Here is a 27,394-nt window from a genome sequence, read left to right on the forward strand (position 1 = left end):
ATATAAAAAAATGTTTTCTCCCATAAGGCACTGCTGCATTGGGATCTACTGTGCTGTAGGACAACGGTGTTGTGCAAAAAGGAAATATCATTTCATTTGGTTCCCCAGAGAAGAACACCTCTTCACTTCATTTCATAACAGAGGCACTTGATTTTAACAGAGGAACTCAAGACCATTTCACACTTTGTTGTTTTTTTTCTCAGATTTAGTCTTTTTACAAGTCTTTTTCTTTTGCTAAATGTACTCTGCTATGGTGCTATTATCATTATTATCAACATAAGGACACCCAGGTGACAATTAGGAGCCCTTGTTTAAACTTCTTTCATACGTACGTTTCTTGAGGATTATGTTATTTAGTTCACACAATCTATTGCACATGCTTTGTAGATGGTTCATGACATCTTAAGAAAACATCCGTAGCCCTCAGCACTAAGCCTGGCTCCACCCAATGTATTTTACAGCTATGTCACTGTTAAATCACATAGTAGGACACCCTCTCAGACCAAGGTATTAAATATAATATGGGAGCCCATCAGAAGATGATCTATAATACCTCGGGGCAGCTCTCAAGTGCCTTTATAGTAGATATCTTGGGAGAGCACTTACCAGTCACAGACAGAAGCCATCAACATAGATGAATGATTTAATAATGCATTACAAAATTGTCCACACGGGGCAAATCAACTAGCTTCTCAGCACCTCAGACATTGATATTGCTTGGAGGTATCAGGATTTCCTGCTGAAAAGCATAATTTTAAGCTTTAATTGTCCATAGAAATGTTTGCCTTTTCCAGCATCATCGTCCTTCATGTGCCATGCCAGGCACCTATGCATGAGGTGTTCCCAGCTGCTGTGGGGACCCAGTTGGGTGACCTTTTTAGTTCCCAGCATGTTTCTTTGACCTCCCGGCTCTTGCTGTAAGAGAGAGTTGTACCTTCATCCTGCAGCTTGGATTTGTTTAAGTGCTTCCTGAGCATCCAGTTTAATCGTTTAGCGTCACACACTGGCTCTCGGTATAGATTTATGATTTTATTCCTGTTTTAATATTGGAACACTATGGCCTTAATGATGCTCTCTGGGTAATGATGTCATAGCAGGAAGTGAATCGAGAACTGTAAACATGAATAATGTGCGCGAGAGAGAGAGTCCACACATGAAGATACACAGAGACGAGAGCTGAGGAAGGGAAGAGGGAAAGAGGACGGGTAGGAGAGACGAGGGTTACAGAAAGGTCGGCCTCCTAACAACTCCAGCTAAATAATAGTATCAAGAGATGAAATGCTCCTGCATCAGGTTATAACAGGGGACCAGATTATAGTATTGTTAAATACTCATGGAAAAGATCAATAATGTAAAGAAAGAGAGACAAAAGGAGACGTTCTCTGAAGGACTTGTGTTTGACATAACCTGTCTCTGCTGAAGTACTTGGTTGAATCCGAGGCTGTGTGTCCAGAATTATTTGCCTATTGTCATTAAGCATCATATTCCTTTACAGTCCATTATCAAGTGTTTAATGTTTTACCACACCAAAACAAAACTTGCAACTTTTGAAATTAATTTATATTAGATGCATTTATTCTCATGTGCTACACAACATACTTTAAATGGGAATCTATACTTCACTTGTAGCCATAATGTGATGTTTTATATCAAATATCAAATAAATCTCTTATCCAGTCTGTTCATGTTTTCATGCAAGCAGTAACAAACAAATGTTCTGGATACATTCATTTTCTTTTTTTCACAAGGCAGTGACTACTATTCTAGTACGTACAATGAATTATTTGTTGGTAGAAAAAGACAAATACAAGGCACTCCCTTTTCTTAGGGGTTAAGACATCATCTATGAACCAAAACAATCTCAAATTATTAGTTCTCGACTATACTTTAATAAAAGCCTACAATTTCCCAAAAACAGACGAATACTTGCAGAATCAAACCATAGTAGAAACAGATATGAAAAGTCTCTCTCTCCCTTCACGTTTATTGTTTGCATTTCTTCTATACATGCAGCTGACAAACTCAATTCAATTTACTTTTTGTAAGCATTGTCATTGTCATTGTAATGACCCGACTCCAGCAAATTAAGCATATTCAATTCTATTACATGGCTGGTTTTGTCCAGAGAGCATGAACAACAATCTCATAACATAGGTGCCTACTTTATTTATGTTGGTCATCAGTCGTGATAATGTTGTGTCCTGTTGCATGTAAATCAGGTAGTTTGTTGTCTCTATGGGCCTGTGAAACTACTTTGCATGTGTGTGTGAATGTATGTTAGTGTGTGTGACAAATAGCAGACATCAGAGAACCCTACTGATCTAGGGCATAATCTGTCTCTCTCACACACACATACACACACACATGCACACACATGCACACACACACACACTCACGAACCAACACACGCAAAGACACACCTTCTAAAACATCTGCTCAGCATTCTTGTGCTCCACTTCATAGCGCTGTTTTTGGAGGGTGCAGGTGTTGGACAGTACTGTATACACTAAACCATCCATGTGTGTGTGCGTGAGCAGGCTTTTTTCTGTGCCTGTGTGTGTGTGCGTGTGCGTGTGCGTCTGCGTGTCCGTGTGTGTGGATATTAATGGACTGCGAAGGTTAACAGCAGGGGTTTATAGAAGGAGACAAGCGAACATGAGAGGACAGTCCATTTCATACTCGTACTTGTGTCTCAAATGTAACAGCCAAGGTGATATTGCTTTAAAAAACTATAATGAAATGGGACTAGAAATCGCACCTGTGGCTGACACTACAAGATGAAAGCACCATACATCAAAGGACTGATGTATAGAAGACGATTATTGCCAGCAGACATTGTATTTCAGCTAAGTTATACAGGAGCAACGGTGTTTTATTCTCTAAGTGTCTACTGGAAAGCAGTCACCCCCTTTAAGGCTGCCAACAATGACCTAAAACTCTCACTTTGCCAACCACGAGAGCTTTGTTCATCTGCTCAGCCAATTAAGCGATCTCATTTTCCCTACTTGATGAAAGAATTGCAAATTGGGTCCTATCTATGAGTGCTGTGCACCATCAAAGCCTTAGCTCATAAGCTTGCTTCAATGCCAGAAAGCTAATATTGCTGAGAGTGTTATATTTAAGTTTGACAGTCCAGAAGTCGTTTGAAACCTTGTTGATTTGCTTATAACTGTCGAAGAAGTACAATAAAGGTTAATAGTGGAGGCCAAAATATTTAGAAAAAATAATTATCCATTATAATACGAACTTCCTTCAAATTATCAGAAACCATTATGATAATTGGGTGTGTGCTCAAAGTGTCCGGGTCAAATCCATAACCCTACGATCTTGGCTAAAACTATGAATAAGAAAAAACAATGTCCTACTTTATTAGGAGCACTTGAGGCACCCTTTAGCGTGCAGTAAAATCCCGAGTGGAGCTGCAGAAACGGACCGGTTGTGTCGGACAGTGAGGTCCTTCCACCGTCTGTAATTCACTCAGCGTTATGACAGACACAAGAGGCCTTGTTCTCACTTCATTCTAGACAGCAGCGACAACACAAAGACACAAGATACCGGGCAAGACAGAGAAAGTGAGAGAAATGTGAGTGAAGTAAACTCAACCGTAGGCTGTTTTTAGTGTCTGTTAGTGACATATTTTACTGCTTGACTTTTACAGACTACGGCTTTGTTGTTACAGAGAATGAATTTTTGGTGTTCTATTACTCACAGATGTATTTGTGTGTGTTCACGGTCTGTATCATCTTTAAAAGAGCCAATCGAAGTTTAAAACCATAGAAGGAGAGTTAAATGGACATTCACATTTAAATCAGCATAGCAGGGATATGGACATTTTGATGTTCACGATTGCCATTGCAGAGAAATGTGATCACGGTAGTGGGGCTAACTTCCATTATTCACGGATTAATTCATGCCGGCCTGACGTGGAACACAGCGGCGCCGTCTTCTTGTGTGCACGTCGTGCTGTCATGGAGGCCGTCCCTCTTGCACCATGGCAGTAAAAGGTCAAACATGTAAACGTCGCTGTGTCGGTACCACGGCTTCCGGCTTTGCGGCAGAGTAACAAAGTGCGACACACTTTACAGCCTCACTGACGTTTGTTGTCACCATGAAAACCAATGGCGCCTCAATGCATGGGCTCACCGGGGCCAGAATCCAGGGCCTCGAGTACCAGAGGCCTCACAAGTAGTCAGCATAGTCATGGCATTATGTTTTGAACACGCCCGATGCAACTCAGCAGTCCTAACTGTTGGATCAGAGCGGGCTCAGGTGGGCTGGAGCGGAGACAAATGTTCGGGTTGGGGGTCTGGAGGTCTGGAGCTGGGAACTCAGGGTCTACCGACATTTAAAGTTTTTCTGAATCTGCTCATTTGAGTTATGCAACATAATATAATCTTACATGGAAAACATTGCCAGCAGACTTAAATGTTCAGACGAAAGCTGTCATATATGTAAATAAAATTAAAATAATGAACTTTTGCATGTTTTGATTTTAAGTTTTTTGGGCATTATTTATAATAATGGTTAAAAAATTAAATTGCATAGTTTCAGGTAAAAAACCTTCAGATTTCCCCTAAATTTCACTGTGATTTTCTGCGGGTTTTCAGCTGAAAAGACTGACCTTTTTGTGTTCACGTCTGTTATATGAACAGCTTACAATGATGAGTGTCTTATTCTGTTTACTGATAAGGAGGGCACTCTATTTCATAACTGACACTGTCCATTGAATTACAGTTACCTTTTGTGAAGGGAGGGAATGGCCTTGAAAACGCCCGTAGGCCATTGTCAGGGCCTAAGTGATTTAAAGTTGCCTTGGATAATAACTAACAGCAATCACAATCTTCTTTCAAACTAGTCAAATGACCACGCTAAAATAATTTGAAGTCTGTGCTCAAGGACCTATATTTGGATTTGATGGAAGAAAAAGAGAAAGGCTCAGGTTTTGTTTGTGTGTGTGTTTGTGTTCCTTTCTTACAACGTTCTTTCTTTCTTCCTCAGGTTGTCAGGCAGTAACGTCCCTTCTCCAGTCGTCAGCAACAAGAACTGGCTCCGACTGCATTTTGTGACTGATGACAACCACCGCTACCGTGGTTTCAGCGCACACTATCAAGGTAACGTGGGTAACGGCATGACATCCAGAGAAACAGGCATCTTAATGTACACATTTGTACACACACATATGCAGAGTGATTTCCTTTATGATAAACACGTGTCCGTGTCTCTTTGGGTTTGTTCGTTTATTGATGATTCTTTTTAAGGTTCTGCTTGAGCTCCTTTTGCCATCTTCTTTTTTTTCTGTTTCTCTCTGCTGCCTTTTCTTTTGCCTTTTCAACTGACAGTTAATTTGGCTTGTTGACTTTCAATCTTCCCGTTTCTTCTCGACCACACTTTCTCTCACTGTTTCCATCTTTCTGCATCTCCCTTCGGTCCAGTTCTCTCTCTTGTGCTCTTTCTTTGTCCATCGGGTAAACGCTCATAGCGTACAATTTGTTTCCTTTGACACAACCCCTCGGAAAACATTAGGAAATTCATTTGTCGTCGTCCGCGTCTCCCAACAGCGATAACGAGAGCTGAATATGTGGTGAAACTGCACACGCTGGAACAGATCGTGCTTATATATGTCATACTCTCCCATGTTTTGTTTTAGTCTCAGATCGCCACTTTTGAACTCCATGTAAATCACTCATGCATGGTGCATAAAGTCCATTGAACATCAGAACGTACACTGCGCATGGAGCTGTGTTTGATATTCCTTGCGCTCCTGCCCCACTGATGGAAATAGGCTGTGATTAAAATGATCAGTCTCTGTTTTATGGGCCTGCATCAATCATGGCCAACACATCAGCTGCTCTGATCCACTTTCATCAAAATAGCGGGAACATGTTATTATGTGTGTGTGTATTATTTTCAAGTTAAACTAGCGTAACCTAAAGTCGTGGAAACAGTACAGTGGGCCTCCCTCCATGTGTCATTGACCTGGTCTGTGTAGGCGTGCAGCGCAAGCAAGTAAAACATAGTCATGCTTGACGCCGAAATTGCACTGTCACTTGATTATTACTGACACACTCTCTGCTGTGCCTCGCCTCTCACTTCACAGCACATTCAAGTTCACAGCAAGTCACCAAAATACCAAGCAGACTCGGGCAAGAAGAATAAAGTGTGCACCCATCCAAAATGTCACCTCTCGGGGAGCATGTGTGCTATGTGCTGTCAGAACTGGGCCCTGTATCTATGAGAAAGATAATGTGGACGCGTTATGTTGGTGTTTGCATGTCATGTCTGAAAAAACACCAAACACGGATCATATTCAGAGATACTCATACACCCCCCCCTCCCCCCACCCCCACCCCGCGCACACACACACACACACACACACACACACACACACACCCTTATTACATTACATTTCTACATCTTCTCTCCTTAAGTCAGATCTTTTTTCTTCACAATTACTTTTTGCCACTCTTTTTTCCAGACACCAGTGTACTTTTTCATACACACCGCTTAACACTGTTGTCCTTTAAAACAGCAATTATGGTAATTTGATGATCTTCTTAGGGCTATTACCATCCATCTTTGTCATCCCTGAAAAACCTTTCTGAGCCTCTTTAAATTTAATATCATCTTTCTTCAGACAAACAACTCATCGTTTCCCTACATGAACATGTTGCACCTGAAAAATTGGCTATAGAGGTGGACATTAGTGTCATTGCATTGAGTAAGACATTGCTTCGTACCAAATCAGTGTTGAAATATTGTTTTATATTAGATAAACATTCAATCCCACTAACCAGTATATTGAATCCAGCTGTTTTCCTTTCTACAGGACATTGAGATTACAGTCATGAAATGTTTAGATTTCATAAGGAGGTTTCTTTATGACCCAGTATATATTGTGTACTTTATTGGTCAGTATTTAGTTTATATGTGCCACTTGCAGGACTGTGGCCAATCAGGACAATTAAGAAATTGAAGCTGCAATTAATTCAGTTAATGATTGTATATTAACTCTGCATAATTTCCCAATCTCCGGGTATGACTAGCTTATTTGGTGGAATGTGAACCCAGATGAGACCTCACTAAAAATGTTGCTTGAGCTTGATTTTTAAAGAAAGACTACTATGGAATTGATGTCTGTGTGGTCAATGATTTTAACTTTCTAAAAGGTCCATTAATAATGTTTAGAAAGTTAAAATCATTGTTAAACCTCATCTTTTCCCCAACACCTCCCCACCCCAAACCTTATTCTTAACCCTCCCTTAATGTGCATCTCCCTCCTCCTCTCATCTTTCTTCTTGTTCTCCACCCTCTTAACTACGTCTCCTTCTGGCTCTCTCAGACTGTCCCTTTGATTGATTGATTGACAACCTGACCACTCCTCTTGAGATTTGCTTCTAATTGTTTGAATTGATCTTAATTAGTTTAAAGGTTAATCAACATGTTAATGAGTGGTGTCAGTGTGATAGGTTAGCTGATTAATTAGCAGAGTTCTTAACAAGCTTGTGATTGATTGGCTGCTTCCTGTCAGCTGTCAGCCATCTTCATTACCTTGTTGGTCCTCACACATTAGCAACGGGGCGGGTTGAGTATGAAGTTACTCATTGATCATGAGAAACCTAGTTGTTGATGTGAAATTTTTTATTTCATTTAATTAATTTGATTAATATCATAGGACATCTCTCATAAACTATATATAATATTTGTATTCTTTCTGAAATATCGTCTAATGTCAATGTGTGTGATTACAAACTAAACTAGCCAGTAAAGAAAATGAATGCATTACCTATATTTAGTTTATTATATCCTGTATTTGTTAACATTACTTCACTCTAAGTCGGGAAATGTGTCAACCGTGTCAGCAAGCAATTAGGATCGATCAATATTCTGACTGCAATTTTACCAATGCTACTACTGACATTGCAAGCTGGTGGATCTCATTTTAATTTCATATATTGTAGACCCACCTGAAAACTACTGGAAACAAACACATTGACATCTGCAGTATATTTTTAAGCATTCATTAGATTGTTTCTGGACTCATTAACTGTAAAATATGATATTATCTTTTTATATTGTATCCTGCTTCTTTCTAGTCTGCTTTGATTGTGCTATGTTCCACTGCCTTTATGCTGTAACCCCTTCATATGTACTCTTTAATTAGAAGTCTGATGATGTTCATCAACTCTACTTTTATTATAAACAGATCCACTTTTTTATTTTACTTTTACTGTAATTCCTCCCTGCAAGCCATATGTTGTTCTGGTCTACTGAATTATAATACATTATAATGGTAAAGCCCTTGGGCAGGGTTAGTTAAGTTTAGTGCAAACAATTCCAAATTTGTCTCTGAGAGACTAAATGAACCAATCTGCTTTGGCAGACAGGTTAGTTGAGTTCATAAGCCACTGCTATGAGACCTCAGAGGGAGACGATTGGCTCTAGCTGGTGCCAGCTAGCTGGACAGACTGTGTGTGTGTGTGTGTGTGTGTGTGTGTGTGTGTGTGTGTGTGTGTGTGTGTGTGTGTGTGTGTGTGTGTGTGAGTGAGTTACAGGTCAGCCATTCTGCCCATAAAAACCTCCTCCTTCGGGCTGCTGCCCAAATGATGAAGTTCTGAATTGATAATAATCTAATTATTTATATCCATGTTTGCAAAAAGGCAGACATAAGAAAAGAACATTACAAAGGTACCTCAGAGAAAAAGAGTGAGGGGAAGTGATAACAACAGTGAGGAGATCCAGAAAAGAGAACGGGAGATGGTAACCAACACAGCAAAATAGAGAAGAAGGCACAAAATGAGAGACAAATATGAAAGCAAATCAATGTCAAAATCCACGAGCACAGATCGATGTTTGTAGAGGTCAACTACAACAACAACTTAACAGACGCGCACACAAACGACTTTAACGAGCGCTTTCACATCACTTTGCACAGAATGTCTCTGCTCGTGAGACCAAAATTGAGGCCCACAAGGAGAGAAGCATGCTATGAGCACAAGGAGCGCCCCCTGGTGCACGACTTCTATCACTGCCCTTCCGCTCGCAAACCTCTCACCTGCTCCCTCGTGAAACTTTTTCATTGTATCACTGAATAAAAGAAATACCACTGTAGTCCACAGGGACCGCCAAAATATACACAAAATGAAAGTTCTGTGTAGTAGCTTTAACTATTATCAGTGAATGTGTGTGGATGGATGTGTGTTCTTGGACATAGGAAAAGCCTGTTTGTGTATTACTGTATCTAGTAACGCAAAGCCTGCAGCTCCACTGCATGGCTAAACATTTTAATTTAAATAATGCCCTATATATGAAGTCTTCAAACATGCCCTAAGCTAGATGTTAGGTCTATCAATGGATCAACCATTTCAAATCAAATGTATCTTCCTCGGACATTGTGTTCTTGTTAAAGGGCAAAAGCATTTACATAATGTACAATTTAGTCACAAGATTTCAGGCAGCCCTGTTGATACTTAGATGAATTATCAAATATATATGAATGCTATACATTTTTTATTGAGTATATGATCATATGTTGAATAGTATTTTAAATTAAATTTAAGTCAATTAGAGACGATCTAAGGATTTTTGTATTAGTGTCTTCTTACATTTCTGTCATTTTGGATTGTTTTGTCAATTTGTTATACATTATCTCTCTTTTCCTTAATCGACCATGTACAACATAATACAACCATAACCATTATGTGTCCATTAGCATGTTTAATTAAAGCTCAGTAATTATTCAGCCACATCTTTGAGCAATAGTAAAATGTGTTTCACTCCAGGGCCAAAATGCATTTAAAAATTCAGTATATTTGTGTTTTGGAACACACTCCAGGGCCTCAGTGTGGAAGCTTACTTTGGCAGGCCAAGATGAAATCTTTGAACTCAACATGTTATGTGGGGACTTTACCCAATCTATGTACGAATTGTGGTCTCACCTTGGGACGCTGGTTTATTAAAACCCTGTAGGTCTGTACTGTGGACTGTTGGCTGAATTACCAGATGGGGGTTTCTAAGAAATTGGCCATGTGTTATCTAATTGTTTTTGATCAAGATTGAAAATTTAGTTTTCATGCATTTATTGATACAAATTGTCAAAACATATTCAAATCGAGATCATTATTTTTGTGCAACCATCCTATTTAGAATGTTTACATATTTGTCAGACTTTTGATAACAAGTCAGCTATGTTTGAATATATAATATGGAAAACATTATATTCTATCAGTTGTGTGGTCCTGTGTCCTCAGACAATATATTTATAAAGTTTTACAAAATTTATAAAGTCATGAGATGTGTTCCCACACCTAAAGAACATGTAAATGCTCTATTTTTTTAATTATGTATCTGATTTTCGCATTGACCTTGTCAATTAGACCAATTCAAATATAAAAATACCACCAAACTCATATAGGGGGCACTAGTGATGGGGAGGCAAAGTGACAAAGACAGCAATGGCAGTAGAGCGACATAACAGGTAGGATATTTTAAATACAGTTCACAGTAAAGTCATGAGATAATAACTGAGGTGGAGTCTTAATGTGATGGACACATTAGATGGATAATTGTCTTCCTGCTTTGTAATTTTTGCTAAAAGCTTCATTACTGCAATTATTGTTGGAGATCTAAAGGCCTTTACACTGAAATAAAAAATCTGATTGGATTGTTATTGCACAAGTTAGATCTTTTTATGCATGTCATTTATATGGATCAAATCTGTATAATAGCCTCTTGGCAGGCTGAGTTACAGCAGCTTGTGTGGAAACTAAAGATTGCAGGTTTAAATCTGTCGACAAGTTTGGAAAACCGTATTATGTTTAAAGACAGAATGATGCTCAAAGTTCCCTTCAGCAAAGCACTGAGACCCAGCTGTTGCTTTTCCATGTGTAGGGATTGTGGGAGATCAAGCCAGCTTCCAGATGTGACTGGGTGTGTTACAGTATGGTCTCAGCCCCCAGCAACTACACCCTAAGGCTGCAGCTGGAAATTGGAATGTTTTCTCAGTCATCTTGCCTGTTAAATTAAAAAAGTTAAATAACATGAGCTCTCCCCCAAAGCTCAAGTGATTCATGTTGCCAAATAAACTGCTGAGTTCTCAATGGCCGCAGGAATAATATATGAAAATACAATTGCATGGTCAATTTTCCATTTAAATAGGTCAACTTTTATCACTTTCAGGGTCATCATTTCTATCAAGAAAAAAACATTCTCATTAAGTAATTATTTATATCAAGAAGCGAGGGGAAGAGCAGTGGACGCCTGGCCAGTGAGTCACTGAGTCAGTGAGCGTCCAGTCAGTCTGTGACTCACACAATCATGCAGTGAGCTACAGTTTATTCAGGTAACAGCTGAAATACAAGCATTAGCACACAAATACAGTTGATAATGATAAAAATAAAAATGATGGAAATCCCCATGATATTGCCATGAATTTACTAAAATATTTGATAAAACCCTCCCCGAACAGGGAGTATCTAATAACCGCTGCGTTCACACCAAAAGAGCGAGTATTCCATACAAAGTCAATGCGCAGATGCGAATGGATGCGAATAACTTTCATTTCCGCCCGGCGCGAAAATTGTGCCTTGTGTTGAAATTGTTCAACTTTGGCGAAATATTTGCCCGACGCTGTATTGCGAAAGCCAATCAGCATTGAGATGCTCCGCCCGTCATCACTGACGTCGTGCCGTTGGTGAATCAAAGTGGCTGCTGCTGCTCTAGTAGCGCTGGAAGCGGCAGTCATTCAGATGTAGTCGGTGAAATTCACCGAGCTGTGTGAGCCTACGGGTGATGCTATGAACCCAAACATGAGGGCAGTTGATGTTCCGACGTTTGTGGGATTTCCACAATATGTACAAAGCAGAACAAGTGGTTATTTCTACCATGGTGGATGGCGGAAATGATAGCTGTTTCCACGGAGATAAGCCACGCCCCCTCTCCGGCCCGTCTAGCGCGAACAAAGCGAATGACGCGATAAACCACAAATAGTTACGGGTCTCATAGAAAAGCCCTGTTCACACTCATGAATGCACCAACTGTGTATTTCCTCAAATTAAATTTGATTTAACATTTTCTGTATAATAAAAAAAAGATGAACTAGCTCTCCATTGCAATACAAGAACAAGGGCATAGCTTTATTACATGGAGCTAACACTAGTTAGCTAGTTAGTTACAGCTAATTAAATCAGCTTGCGATCATTTCAGCATTCAGATGTGGTGCAAATGAGTTGGAAAATGAAACATCAAAATATAATTGGTTGAATTGTGGAAAATTATAAGCAACTCCAATAAATCCTGAGTCTTTTCTGCAGCCATTTGGTTAAGACAGCGAAGCAGTTTTTGAGCTGGAGCACATCTCAGTGCACACCATTACACATCAGAAACTGGCTACATCCCTACCGTGTGACTGTCTTTCACAAAGTCACCCGGTCAATCCACTGGTCAATCAGAATTGTGCTCCTATTGCACTTACTGTATGTAGCTTGGTGAACAGTGTGAGGTAAAATCGTGAAGTGTCTAGTCGGTCAGCGTGTCAGTCAGCCAATACATCTGGCAGTCAGCCAGTTAGTGAGACATCCAGGCTAGTGTTTCCATTTACTGTACATATTTTAGTCCGAACACAGAACTAATGTCAGGCTCCTATCAATGAATATTAACATTAGATGAAGTGGTGCAAAGAATGGAGAGTTCCTGGAAATGCCTCAGTCAGAGTCACAGTGTACCGGAAAACACGATATGACTGAAAGCACAGCATTAACCTCTCCAGAATCATCTTATTCTGTTGAATACACTGAACAGAATACGGTGTGACCGGGATTCAAAGCAAACAAGGAGGAGGGGGAACATTACATATGACTGAAAGGATATGATTCAGAGGGAAATATACAAGGTCATCTGAGGATCCTTATGATTGCATCAATGCTACAATATTCCCCCTCAAACACCAGTGGTTGTTTTTTTGCAATGCATTATTTGAATGATGTTAGAAAAATGAATAATGGTGTGCCATGTGTAGTGCTGGTGTTCGATAAAAGATTGGACATTTCAAGGAAAATGACGTCCGTCACAATATCTATACCCATTTGTATGGTGATCACAAAACGCTTAAAACCATTTGATACTTTGCAAATATTGATTGGTTTGACATGTCTGCATCTCTCATGATTGAGCAGAGCCAGGTGCTCTAGGTATATCCCCCAGCACTCACAGCATACTTAGTATTTTCACAAGAATACATTCAGGAGTATCACAGTCTGCGAGCAGGTCCGTCTTCAAAGGTTTGAAATGGCAGATTCCAATCAGCTAATTAATCCACACAATTTATCACCACTGTGAGTTCTATTTTTTCAGCTTTTAAGTGGTGATGCCCCTCCCCCCCTCCCCCCAACCCATTTATATTGTATATATGGGGGGGATATGGTTGGTTTGAGCCAACTATATATATAGTTGGCTCAAACAGTATGGCAAGGCAAGTTTATTTGTATGGCACATTTCAACAACAAGGCAATTCAAAGTGCTTCACATAAAACCATTAAAAGCATCAAAACGTAATGCAAAATAAAACAAGATTAAGAAAACAATTAAGAACTGTTAAATTCACTTGAATTCATGTCTGTCATCATGTCGGTAAAAACAGCTGAAAAATATCCAGACACTTCTCACTTGAAGCCCACTGCATGTGGATATGGCCACATGCAATCACTTAGTATTTGGTTTAAAGCATTTTCTTTCTTGCTTTTCATTTGACTTTAGTTGCACATGTCTTGTTAGTCATATCAGCAGCTATCTGAGTTGCGTATTTCAATTCAATTCAATATCACAAATGAAAAAATCTGCCTCAGAGAGTTTTACAATTCCTACAACATCCAACATTCTCTGTCCATGATCATGACAGAATGGAGGGAGCCGTTGGACCGACGGCTCTTTCTGACCTTCAGTCGTCATCCTAAAATGAATAGTCTCTTTCGGCATTTAAAAGTTGAAATGCCCATTCTCTCCAACATCAGCATCGTGAAAATGCCACACCTCAGCTTCTCCTTCCTGTATTTCAGTGGGCTCTTGACCCTGACCCCAACCTCTGACTGTTTTTTTCACAAATACCCCAAAAGAGGAAATAGTAACAATGCAAAAGTCTTTAGCAGCATTCCTCTTGTATGCAAATGTAAATGCACCTCTACATCAATTCTAATTAGATATCAGAAGATCTGATACCAAAGACTTCACCTACTGTAGTCAATCATGCAGTCATTTGTTGTACTGGTTCCTTTCTCAGACGGTGTGCTGCAATAATGACTCTGCACTGCAGGCTGTTTACATACCGGCAACCATTCATCAACATAGGACTTCTTCTATATCAGTTGTGCACTAGCTTCCTTTCCTTTGTAATTTACAATTTTTTACTCATTCTACGGGGCTCTGTTTTATGTTTTTTTTCTTTACTGATTATCTGCCAATATACCGGGAAAATACAATCCTCGGTGTGGATGGGGTTTCACAAATACTGAATGTTACATTGAATAGATATTCCGTCCACACTCTCTCCTGCATGGCACTCTGCTCTAATGCCCAGCCCTCAACACCTGGCTGTGAATGTGTGTGTTTTTTGGATCGTGGTGCCAAGTGTGCCTGTGTGAGTGTCTATCGTAGGATTACGTGCCCACCTATCTGTAAGTGTCTGAAATCACTCTCATGACAGCTGGCGTGTATGTACGTGCGTCTCCTTCAAGTTGATGAATCTATCAATGCTTCTTTGAATATTTGATGGGTGTGTGCAGCTGTGTGTGTTTTTGTTGTATACTAAATGTATGTGCCAGTTTGTCTTGTGTCTACACGTGTGTCAGGTATGAACAATCTGTTTCCTTCCCTGCGGCAGAACCTTCCAATCACATCCCTTTCCCATTTCTCTTCATTACGTATTCATTAGTTTCTGTGTCTGCAGGGCGGTGATTGGCTCTTAATGAACAACTGACGGCATTATCCGTCAGCCAATGCTATGGCAACAAAATAAGTCAGTCAATACAAAAGAAACACCAGTCAACCACTGGTACGGAACCATTATTCAACTCCAGCAGTGAGACAGTTTACCCCTGAGGGAGGCTGACATATTGGATATTGTCGATTGCATGGTACCTTTTGATATGACTCTCATAATGCCTCAAACCTGCCTGTGATCAAGTGTATACATCTTGAAATGCTCAGAATAATTACACAGCCTATAAAAAACAGAGCATTTAGCACATGTTGAAAATACCATTTAGTGTACGTGTAAATAAATCCTTTTCCTTGTCAGCTTTAGCTTACGAACCATCAGTCAAACCAAGTACAAAGACACTGTAGGCCTCCGGGGGTTCACATGAGCTCATATATCTATTGACTACCCTATATCATCTTTTATGGTATTTTGGAGCTTGCATGTCAACAGCACCGGCTTTCATTGTTGACTCCATTTTGCTGCTGTTGCTATGTCAAAATGGCAGGGAACGCACTTGGTTGAATTAATGCAGCCAGTCACACAATCTGGTGATATTGTTTGACTGGCTGCTGATCTGTACTTACAAGATAGCTCATCAGATGTGGAGGATGTCTACAGCACTGACAACTGCTCCCACCTCCTGATTGCACTCCCTAATTGCATATTTTAAAACCGTGATTAACTCAATGTAGGCAGAGGTGTATATTGATCATTGTAACCTACACATTCATATTTCTATTAACATCTTCTGCCTTATTTGAGCCAGCTATAAATACTTACACTCGCATAACAAAGCAGTGAGGATTAAGTACTTTATACATCTAAGTATAAAGCAAGGCATTGCTGTCTGTCTGTGTGTTTCACGTATATTTCGAGAACCGCTCATCCTTCACGCTTGCCTGGTGTATTTCCGGCCACACCATGGAGTCCTTTTGTCGAATTAGGGGCTATATGGACAGAAAACACTTGTTTAATATTAACAAAGTTTGAATAAACAAGAAAAAAGCGCTCCGTTCAGCAGCATTCAGTGTAATTCACCGGTGTGAACGGAAGTGAAGTGCGACTTTAATGTGTTTTTCCCTCGTGAATTCAACAGTATTTTCCTGGTGTAGGACTTGGGAAGTATCAGTACCAGGGAAGTGTTAAGCCCAAGCGGGGCTAGGGAGAAGACTTAGCAAACACAGTGTGAAACAATGCACTAATCACAAAAGAATATAGTGATGTTGCACATCAAATTAAACAGCAGAACCTGGGCGTTTGTACATGCTCCAAACACAACTCAAACACCAACTAAATGAATTACCAAATATCAATATCAATATCTCATGAGTGAAAAACTCATTTGCCACATTTCCGGCTCTAGCGCTACAAAGCTTAATTCAAGACACACAAACGATATCTCAAAATATACATCAAATGTACATGTACACCAAATCCCTCCACACCAAAGCATCAGCGATCTATCTATGAGCCAAAGAACATCAGCAACAGAAATCACTTTATCAAACGATTGTTGATACAAATAATGTTACCGCCAGCAAAATACCAACGCAAATTAAATGCATGCACTTGTTTATAAATGCAGTGGTTATGTCAAAAGAAACAACTAATACGCCTAAGTAATTTTTTTTTAACCATAACCATAAGCATTGGGATAATGATGATAGAGTAGATTTCACATCACCTAAATTAATGGTTTGACATTTTAGAAAAGTCACTCCCATATATGTCTGTAAATGTGAAGCCACAGCCGGTAAGCTTGGCTTAGCATAAAGACTGGAAACAGGAGGAAACGGCTAGCCTGGCTCTCTTTTATTTGCTGGAACTGGACTTCCTTTTCATCTCACTCGCTCCAAAATGCCAAACTATTGAATAAAAAATCTTTACTTCTTATAAGAATGATCTGGTAATACAACCCATCTCGCAGCATAGTTTCATTATTGTAGGGCAATTTTGAAAAAGTATCTAATTATGATTATTTTTGACAAATTGCTTGTTCGGGGAATGACATTTATTATATAATTATTCTAATTTCTAGTGAAAAGCATATTAAAAAGGTTATGGTGTGATTTTTGTGAGGATCTGTTCCAAACAATGATGTTTTCATAAGACTGTGGACTATGATGTGTAGGCCAGGACATCTCTGGGGCATTTAATTAAAACATGCTATTTGCAGTATATGCACATGCTGTTTGGGTGCTGCTGGGATGCTAAATAAGGACAGTTGCTCATATCTGCCCATTAACCATGTGGATTTGACTGTTCAGTTTTGGAAATAAGACTATTAGATCTATGGTTCTACAATAGATGGCAGGAAATATTTGCTTTCCAATGGCGGGCGACCAGTGAGGGGCATTGAGCCCAAAAGCTGGTGGGTTCAATCAGAGTGTGTGGTGCCTGTCTGCTTAAAACTGCCTCCTGCTCCACATTACCAATCTTAAAGAAAATGTGTAATCCAGATGGTATTGTGGTTAACGGGCAAGTGTGACTCAAATATGTGAGTCATTGAGCTGGATCCTTTCTGTGGGTTACAGAGTAGGTGTAGCTTTTGGTAACACATTTTGAAAGAGAATATATGGTATGTTCTATGAAATTATATTGGTTTGAAAGTACAGTATCAGGCCTACATCAGACTCAAGGAAATGCTTTATAAGTGTGTATTTTAGTGAACTAGGTTTTGTGTCCGCCACCTAACAATTTATTTCAGTTCTTATTTATTTTGTTGCTAGTTAACTATATTTTTGTTAAATATGCAATATTTTACTTCATTATTATGGTTTACTTAAATGCATTTGCCCGTCCATCTGTTGTTTGCTATAGAGCTGCTGCTTGTAAGATATAATGCATATTAACAGGGGCTTGACACTGTGAATGAATTTGCACAGGCAAAAAAAAATTTGACTTTTAAAAAATGTTGGCCCAGATTACCAGATTTGGCTGCCTAAAAGGGCGGATGTAAATCTCATACATGATTATAGGACTTTGATATAGATCCCAGCTTCCCCTTGTTGTCAAAAATAAAAAGTATGTTGATGAATTCCTAATTTCTCACACTTGGGACATTCTCAAATACAAGTTCAATCTGAAAACATCCCTACAACTATGTCACGTATTGTTTCTCCCCCATTTGTGTGCACAAAAGATATAACTATACCACCCAGTGTTAGAGGGACTACAAGCTTTATGCATTCAAAATGGTAGTCATGTCTGCAATGCAGTTGAAAAGAAAATGTTCAAGAAAATTCACTTTGCTTTTATCATAGTTTAATGTGAACTATATATATATTTTAAATACAGCTGTCTGTAGTTCGTCCAAATAGTTTGTGCAATTTCCTGAAAACATGAGAATAAGCCGGGGACGTATGAATCTTAAATTAGATATAAATAAATATATAATATACATATAAATATTATATTTAAAATATGTTGGAAATACTGTCAGATATCAAGAGTATTTCTCCTCATTTTGAATAGCTCTGACACCAGTGTCAGGGATAACAATGTGTATTCTTTACTGCATCTGCATCAAATTTAGGCCCATGTAATTTCATGTGGCCCGCGACAGTTTGCATAAGATCGTCCTAAAATTAAAGTCTATGCTCCTTTACGGTGTACAGTGATGATAGACTACATCTCCCACAATGCATGTCGATTTTGTGACCGGCGAATTAACGGAATCCTACCGCGAGAAAGCAGCGTTTCCATGTCAAGTCATTAAATTAAAAAAAGATCGACACATAATCCCCAAATGTCCAAGAAGAGAGAGATTGATGCAGAGGAAAGACCATTTAAAGAAGAAGGGAACGCGAATACATGTTTGTGCTTGAAGGAGACACACACACAGTCTTCTGCGCCGTGAGACGGTGTCGGTGATGAAGGAGTACAGTTCACGTCGGCGTTTTGACACCAAACACTGAGCCAAGGACGCTACATTTCGCCTCCAAGAAAAACATTAAAATTGTCCAAGAATTAAAAGGCACACTGCAATCGCAGCGGAATATTCTCAAAAAGTGCTGCTGCTGTGAAAGCTATCTTAATTCTGACGAGCTTCCTTAGGAGCGCACGCTACAGGTTTGTGAGCAGGTGAGCCCGAGCCCACATCTGTCACACATGTTCTTAGCAGCTCACCATTATTTGTTGTACCACAGTTATAACCTTCTCAACAAAATTAATAACGTGCGTTTGATCTTTGTCTTTGTTATTATTATTATTTTTTTAAAGTTTGATCTTTGATAGAGTAATGTGGGTTTCTTAACCCTAGATTAAATGGAATTGTATTATGATGACAGAGCAATTTGCTTTCATATATTTGTACATTTGTATAAATGCATGTAGACAATTTTACACTTACACAATAATACAAATGCAAAGAAAGGCATTTAAAGAACTGGCCCTTTGGGGGCCACCATAATGCTGATGATACCCAGGGTGAAAATGAGTTTAACACCCCTGGAGTACGGGTTACTGTGAAGTTAGTTAGGTGTTTTGCATTTGGTTGATTTATGCCCGTGCTGTGCTTCAAGGCAGCCATACATTGCTGTGATACATGAGTTGCTTGGAGCAAACTTATTATTGAAACATTTCTGACAGTAATTATTTTAAGGTTCATGACATGTGTAATTTATGGATGAAGAATTGTCTTTCCCAATTTAAAAAATGTGTCAGGTGGTGACATCAATACAAATGTGAACATTGGCTTTACAAATACATCAAGGCCTCAGGCTTATGTGTTTTGAAACCAAAGTCTATTAGGAGTTCAATTAAATCACCATGTCCTCGTGATCTGGACGCAATGCACCTTTAAAGCACACAATGTGAGTTTTTATTCACAGCAATAAACAGACATGATTTCCCACCCAGCGGGACATTCTAACCTCCAAGAAGCCAGACGAATAGAACCACAAAGTTACACCGCCTGTGGTTAGATGAAAACCTGCTGTTGCTGACAATTATTAAATTAACATACGTGAGGTATTTTTATCCAATGATGGTCTGCAGCATCTGTGATACATGTTGATTGTCATGAGGCAGCATTGACGACTTAAATGAAGACCGGAGAATGCCCACTCGTAAATCACGCACAGCATGTAAAATAATTTAAAACTCTTCCCCGTGAACAGTGTGGATGAATTAGATTTAGATGATATTGCACGAGTTGTGTGAGAGTTTGTAAACAGTTTTTTTTCAAAATGAGTTTAACAGGATGGAGGTCGCACATGCGCACACCACACTCACACAGTTAGAACCACTTATCATGCTGGTCATTTTAACTCAATAATCCACGAAAGGAGCTCATTTTAAGCCACTTTACAATAGATTAATTGTTCGCACAATAATAGATTTTGTATAGTAGCATCATGGTCAAGTAGAGTACCCCAAAGATATGTGCATGTATATCGCAAGATTAGGATAATTGTTGGCATAAAATGTGCTGGATGTAATTTCACCACGCCAAATATTATTTATTTGACAATATAACAGATGTATGTGCATATATGTAGCCTCCTGTAAAACAGACATTACCGTATCTGCCATTTGTCACCATTCAATTGATTAGTCAGCTCATTATGAAAACAACGTATGTCTGCCACACTATCAGACATCCATTAAACTGATTTGTCACTGTACTTTGTCATTGAAGACCAGATATATGTGTCCTTATGTTTTCATTGTTTATATTGGTAATGTATTAATTTATTTTGACAGGACAGAGCAGAAAAAAATAAAGTCAGAGAGAGAGAGAGAGAGAGTCTAATAATAATTACCCAAGGGTGTTTTGATGTTGTTATTTTTGCATTGGATCTAATACAGCTCTCGCCCACTCGCTTTGTCTTTCCAACCATACTTGCTGAGCTGTAGTAACATAACGGGGCAGCACTGCTATCCCTGTGATGGAATGATGTCCCGTTTGTAAGAGAACAGCGTCAGTCTGTCTCCTCTTGTCTTTGATTCACGCTGATTAAAAGAACGATTTATTTTCAAACGCACCATGATCTGAATGTTTTGATTAGAGTGCTGCATCATTGTCATTTTGATTAAAGCTGTAATTTCCTTTACCAGCTTTTTGTTCAGAATGTGATGGGGCTTCCAGCAAAACACCTCGACATCTAATGTATGTTTCTGAGTGGCAGAGAGAGAAAGATTAAGCTTCTTTTGAACACAAACTCTTAATGATGCTATTGTGAGATCATTTTTCTTACTTTCTGTTCTTCTGTCTGCTGCTGTCTTTAACTTGTTGTCTCTCTATGTTCCTCCAGCTACCTGATTCCACCATTTTAAGATTTTACTTTGCCTTTGTAATTCTTTCTTTTCCACTCTACTCTTCTCTCTCTCTCAGCATTGTGAGGGAGAAGAATCTGCCTTTTTTAAATTCCTTTGCAAGCGCTCATTTCCTTTCTCCACTTTATCCAATCTGTTGTCTGATATTCTCTTTTCTGTATTCTGTTCTCATCCGCAGTGAAGCGATCCGTAGATTTTAAATCGCGGGGCGTTAAATTGTTCCCTGGCAAAGACTCCAGCAACAAGTTTTCAATATGTGAGTTCACAACTTAATGTCACAATGGCTAATGAATTAATGTGTGATGGCTTCGTTTGGCCTGGAATGGTTTTGTGTTTTAGTTTTTGCATTATTTGTTTTGACTTTGTCTCATATAAGGGCTGTTAGTTCTCAACACTTTTTACCTGTATTTATTATTAACACAGAAACATATTATGTGCAGAAAGTACGTGCAACATCAATCCCCAGAAACATAGACATGACATGTTTAAATGAGACATGCTTTCATACGCCAATGTGTTGAACATGCCACAGCCTTTATTAGAGCGTGCTTTTGTATTCTGCTTGACTGCTGTATGTTTTTGTTGTTTTAATGTTTTGTACATGCATTTTCGTCACGGTGTCTTGGTTTATGCGTGCTTCTTCATGGCTTGCTTTGATTTATTTAATCACGGCTTGATCATGGTGTGTTTTGGCTTGCTTTGGGCTTGATCTGGGGATGTGAATCAGCTGCCTCTTCTCCTTTATTTCCTCACCCCTCTCTTCTCTGCCGATCACACACCTAAACTAGATTTTTGTCATTTGGGTGCATCAAAGCAATTATTACATTTATAACAATTTTGCCAATGGTGAACTTATAAAAGAGTAATTAATGTATCTCTTCTACTATTCACATCTATATTAAAGTTTTGGAGTATACATTCAGCAGCACATTAAAAGCACTGTTGTGGATTTATTATTCCAAGCTTTCTACACAATGCTTATATCCAGGGTTCCACCCTTAACAAGTATAAAAAGTCCCCTTAGTTAATTTACTGCTCTTCTTTTGGAACCACCACAGTTTCCTCTAACTTTGTGAAATCCAATGTTGTAAGACTTTGGAAACTAACTATTTAATAAGACAGCCTGAAGTAAAATGATCCAGTGGAAGGGTGCTAATGGTTAATTAGTCATTTAACGCACCATATTTCAAAAGTGGTCACATGAGTATTATTTCATTTCGTTCAACACTCTTACATCGAGAGAACATGAATAAAAAGCATGACAATTCTCCAAAAAGATCAGTCCCTTTTAAATGTTACTGAAGTTCCACTTATGAAAGCTGTCAGTACCCACATAAACCTCACATATTTTAGAGTTATTTTACATCTAATCCCTCTTTATTTCCTTCTTACTTCTTCATTTTTTATATCTCCTCTCCTCTCTCTTATAACACACACACGCACACACATACGTGCACAACATACATGCACATACACTTACACACTAACTGTTATGATATGTATGCATGTTTATGTTTTCCATCTAGTTTAATCCTGAGCGACACACTACACACATTTCTGGTTTGTATGCTTGCCAATGATGTTTTTTGCATTTTTTTTCTCTTCTTATTTGCTTGTCCACTTTGTGTTAATGCGTGAATAAATACTGTATTAGTGGAGCTAAGCACAGCACAGAGACACAGCACATCCCAGACTCATCCGGTTTTCTGACAGTTTGGGAGTCATGGTCGAGGTTCGATTCCACAGCTGTGAATGTGTATGTTAATTAGTCTGGCTCTGATTGGTTCAGATGTGAATTTGCTCTGCTCTGACTGGTTTAACTCTCCAGTGATGCACACAACCTGTGTATGTGTCTATATGCGTGTTACTGTTTCTGAACATGTGTTTTTGTATAGGTGCAAGTATGTGTGTGAGTATGTGACTGTTGTGGGTTTGTGTGTGTGTGTGCACACTGCACTAATACTGTAACCAGTCCCTCTGTTGTGGTGTTAACAGTCCAGATGGTCAAATTAGCCGCTCCAACAAAGCAACAAACTATCTACTCGACACACACACGCACGCACACACACACACACACACACACACACACACAAACACACACACACAGACACATGGACAGACACACACCAACCACTTGTTGGGTTTGTTGATAAGAACTAAACATGTACATGCATGTTAGTCAGTTAGCACAGACAGGATTAGGATTATAAAGCACAACACGTGAAAAAACAAAAATAGTATACTTGGGGCATAATCAGCTTTATTAAATAATAATTAAATCAGCTTTGATTATGAAGAAAATAAACCCTGTGGCAATTGATGTTCAAGGATAAAGACACAATTTGCAGCCTTACACACAGTGCTTTGAACATGTATTATTATATTATTGTATTATTTGTTTTACTGACTTGTTGGGACTTTTATCAAACTCAGCAGCAGCAGTAATAGGTGCAATATTATTTTGGGGCAGTCTTCTGTGCAACAATACTTTGTTTAGATAAGGTGACCGTGACTTTTATATAACTTTTGGATTAAAAAGCTGAGTTTGAACTATCAAGTGAAAAAAACGAAATAATAAGTCATGAGGATAGTGTACATCTCCATTCAAGTAACATATTAGCTATTATGTTATTTCACAATCAGACATTATTGAATCATTAAATAAGTGTTTAACAGACTAGACCATTTAATTTAATTGCTGCTTTAGAAATAATCTGAATATTATACTACCAAAATACATGATGAGTTGTGTTGTGTCATTTATATATCCATCCATGCATTCGAATATTAAAGCACACCAAGGGTGTTTTGTTTGCTGAAGTAAATAAGCACACCAAGACAGTGTTTTCCCTCTAGTAAAATTCCACTGACACCAGACATTAAGAAAAGATGAACGACTAAAAAAAAGCGCATACAAATCCTCAGAGTGGCCTAATTTCACTTTCATTTGTGTGAATGAAAGATGAGGACTCAAAGATTATCAAAATCATTTTACTCTTCCCTGTGAGGCCTTAAATTGAGTAAAAATAGGTCATCAGTGAACTCCGGCTCGTTAAGACGCCGTAATAATTTAGTTGTGAGCCAAACTACTAGAAATAGCTCTGTGGCAAATGATGGTTCCCTTTTGGTTATATGTGTTTTGAATTGGAAATCTTTGAAAATTGAAAGCTTTTGCATTGAAATAAAAAAGAATTGTGATTTGCATTCTTTTTCTTACCTGACAGCAATGCAAATACACTCTTTTCTCTCTTTGCTCATCCACATGCAAACACACACACACACACACACACACAGAGACAGTTGATCAAAGTTAAACCCAGCAGCCATGTTTCTTGAAAACTTTTTAAACCTTTAAAGGGAAATGGAGAAAGAATGTTTGGTGTTCGGTGTTTGGATGTTACTGTGAAGATTAGCTCTTTTGTTTCTGTGGGAATTAGTATTGTGTGTCTGTGGTGCTGTGTCGTCCTGCCTATCTGCCTCCCTTACCGTCTGTCTCTCGATCTCCTGGTCTGTGTGACTTGTTTCTCCTTCCTTTTCCTCTGCCTCTAAAGCGAACAACAGACAAGGGCGGATATATCAGTGGAGAGCTGGAAATGTTCTGATGGCGTTTAATGGCGAACGCGGCCGATTGAATGAAAAATGCTAACATTTTAGACTTAAAGGGAGTGTTGCTCTACTCTGTCTTATTTTAACCTGTCTTTCTTTCTGTGTAGTAAATGAAGGTGGAGTGAAACACGCATCAAACTCCTGCCCTGACCCGGGAGAGCCAGAGAATGGAAAACGCCATGGCAATGATTTCAGGTACAGCTCGCATGCACAGACGTGCACACACAGACTTTAAATGACATCTTGGTATTGAGACATGCACGTCTGCACATCAAGTACATGTATGTATTTGTCCCTCTCTTTGTTTCTCTAACTCTGTGCCCTCCCTCTGCTTGTGACATTATGTGTGCGTGTGTGTGTGTGTGTGTTTGTAGCATTGAAAGTGTGGTGCAGTTCACTTGCGGAGAGGACTATGTTCTTCAGGGCAGTAAAACCATCAGCTGCCAGAGAGTGGCTGAAGTCTTCGCAGCCTGGAGTGACCACAGACCGGTCTGTAAAGGTAAGAAACAACTCTCAACACGCGTCTGCACAAGCATACAAATGACTGAAACCACAGTAGCAAACACCGAGACAGCTGGAGAAAGAGTCAGTCAGCAGACATGTGTGGGTAAGAAAAACACTTAAGCAAAACAACCCCCAGTGTACACTGCCACGAAAGGTTGCTGGTAAGTTGCTTGGCCTCAGGATGATTTGCCAAAGTGCTGAGTTTATAGCCTCTGGCTATAACAATTGTGGAAACAAAACACTCTATAATCCCATGTTTGCAGGGTGCACCAGACCCACTTGCTGCAGTTGTATGCTTACATCAGAGCAGTTATGATAGTGATAGTTCAGGACCCATAATTACACCCTCTATCTTAAAGACAATATATTGTAGGTAAGCACTACTATGAAGGTCTTACAAATTGCAGTTTACCTCACAGTTTCAAAAGTGACACATTTGAAGTAATCTGTGCATCTGTACAGCGGCAAAAGTGATGATGGATTTAACTGTTTAATGGGGACATGTGGACATTTGTCATCTTTTCACTAAGTGCTCTGATAATTAACAATAAATAACAGATATTTACTCTCCAGCTTCCTGTACTGGTCACATGTTTTAGTCTCAGGCTTGCAACACACTCTCTCATATCCACACACTCACATGCACAGAAGGAGTGAGACAGAGTGAGAGAGGGCATCTGTCGTGTTAAATGCCAAAGTCGTTTGTCATGTCTCCCTTCACTGGGTTTCAGACTGGGGCTGGAGACACATACTTTAACATAAAAAACAATATTCATTGGGTGTGGAGGTGTGTATGTGAAAGAGAGAGAGAGAGAGAGAGCGTCAACACCAAACTAATAATCACTGAGATATAGAACCGCAAGGGAGAAGGAAGTAGGGACAGAGGAGAAACAGAAGGAGGAAAGGAAGGAGGCAAGACGCCTACTCTTTCTGCATAAATTATACCTTCCATGAAAGGAAAGCTCACTGTATCCATCATAATACATTAGCACATGAAAACCAGCTAAAGTTGTGCATAACTGATATTCAACAAATGAGAAGAAGTATTCAGACTTACATTTGAAAATGTTTATGACTGGAGTGATGGCAAATGTATTTTTGCATCAGTGTGGGGGAAGTCAAATAATTAAAACTTTGACATTCATAGACTGTAACAATAGTCTGTAACGTCAGTTTAAGCCCTTTTCTCACTCATACATGACTGTTAAAGTCAGCATAACATGTATAATGGCTGAATAATAACTTCCGATGAATGTGTACCATTACCTGCCCATAACAGCTACGGTGAAGACATTGCTTTTAACATGGGTGCAATCGAGAAAGTAGAACATTAATATATATATATATATATATATATATATATATATATATATATATATATATATATATATATATATATAATGCCTGCTTCCACCTGTCGCAGTCCACTTGCACATTGTGTTGATTACATTGACACATTGCAAGAGCCCTACTGAGTACCGGCCCTGCACTGGGAGATCAAAGCGCAATGTCAGCTTCAGAGTCCAGAGGGAGATGATATCTTTCTCATGGGCCCTGCACTCCTGCACTCTGGCTAAAGGACACTGTGTAACCACCATCCTTGACTGCTACGCTAGGTTTCTTTTGTGAACCAGACACACAGGGGGACTAACCTTAATTTAGCTTTTTGTTAGTATGACAGCACAGATCCTTGTAAGCCGTCAGGTTATAACCTGGCCTGCACTTAGGACAGGACTGTCTCATTTGGGCTCTCATTGTTTCCTGCCACTCAACCTTATTACCAAACTTATTATCAGGGATATTATAGTGGCTACACCCTTTAATTGGCTCTTTAAGATTGTTATTGGCTGTTAGGGATTCATCATCACTAAATACTTTATAATTAGCAATTAAATATAGCTACTGACATTAAGACAATCAAGTCTCCCATTTACTTGCATGCGCTGATGGGCTAAGCTTCCCCAAAGGGAAGCTAGCTGCCAGTGACATTTAAAGTCACTGACATTGTCCCTTGTGGATGGTTCTCTAGAATGACCT

The 27,394-nt window shown here is 39.1% G+C and overlaps 1 protein-coding gene across 1 annotated transcript in view; it reads left to right on the plus strand.

The window, feature by feature from the left end:
• The window catches only part of csmd3b (CUB and Sushi multiple domains 3b), a 303,941-nt gene that overhangs the window by 167,984 nt on the left and 108,563 nt on the right, over positions 1–27,394 (plus strand). Inside the window, 4 exon segments of the mRNA XM_034544984.1 lie at positions 4,999–5,111; positions 21,426–21,503; positions 24,961–25,048; positions 25,228–25,352. Of these exon segments, the coding sequence (XP_034400875.1) occupies positions 4,999–5,111; positions 21,426–21,503; positions 24,961–25,048; positions 25,228–25,352 (404 nt within the window).

This window comes from Cyclopterus lumpus, chromosome 11, assembly GCF_009769545.1.
Source record: "Cyclopterus lumpus isolate fCycLum1 chromosome 11, fCycLum1.pri, whole genome shotgun sequence".
Taxonomy (NCBI): Eukaryota; Metazoa; Chordata; class Actinopteri; order Perciformes; family Cyclopteridae; genus Cyclopterus; species Cyclopterus lumpus.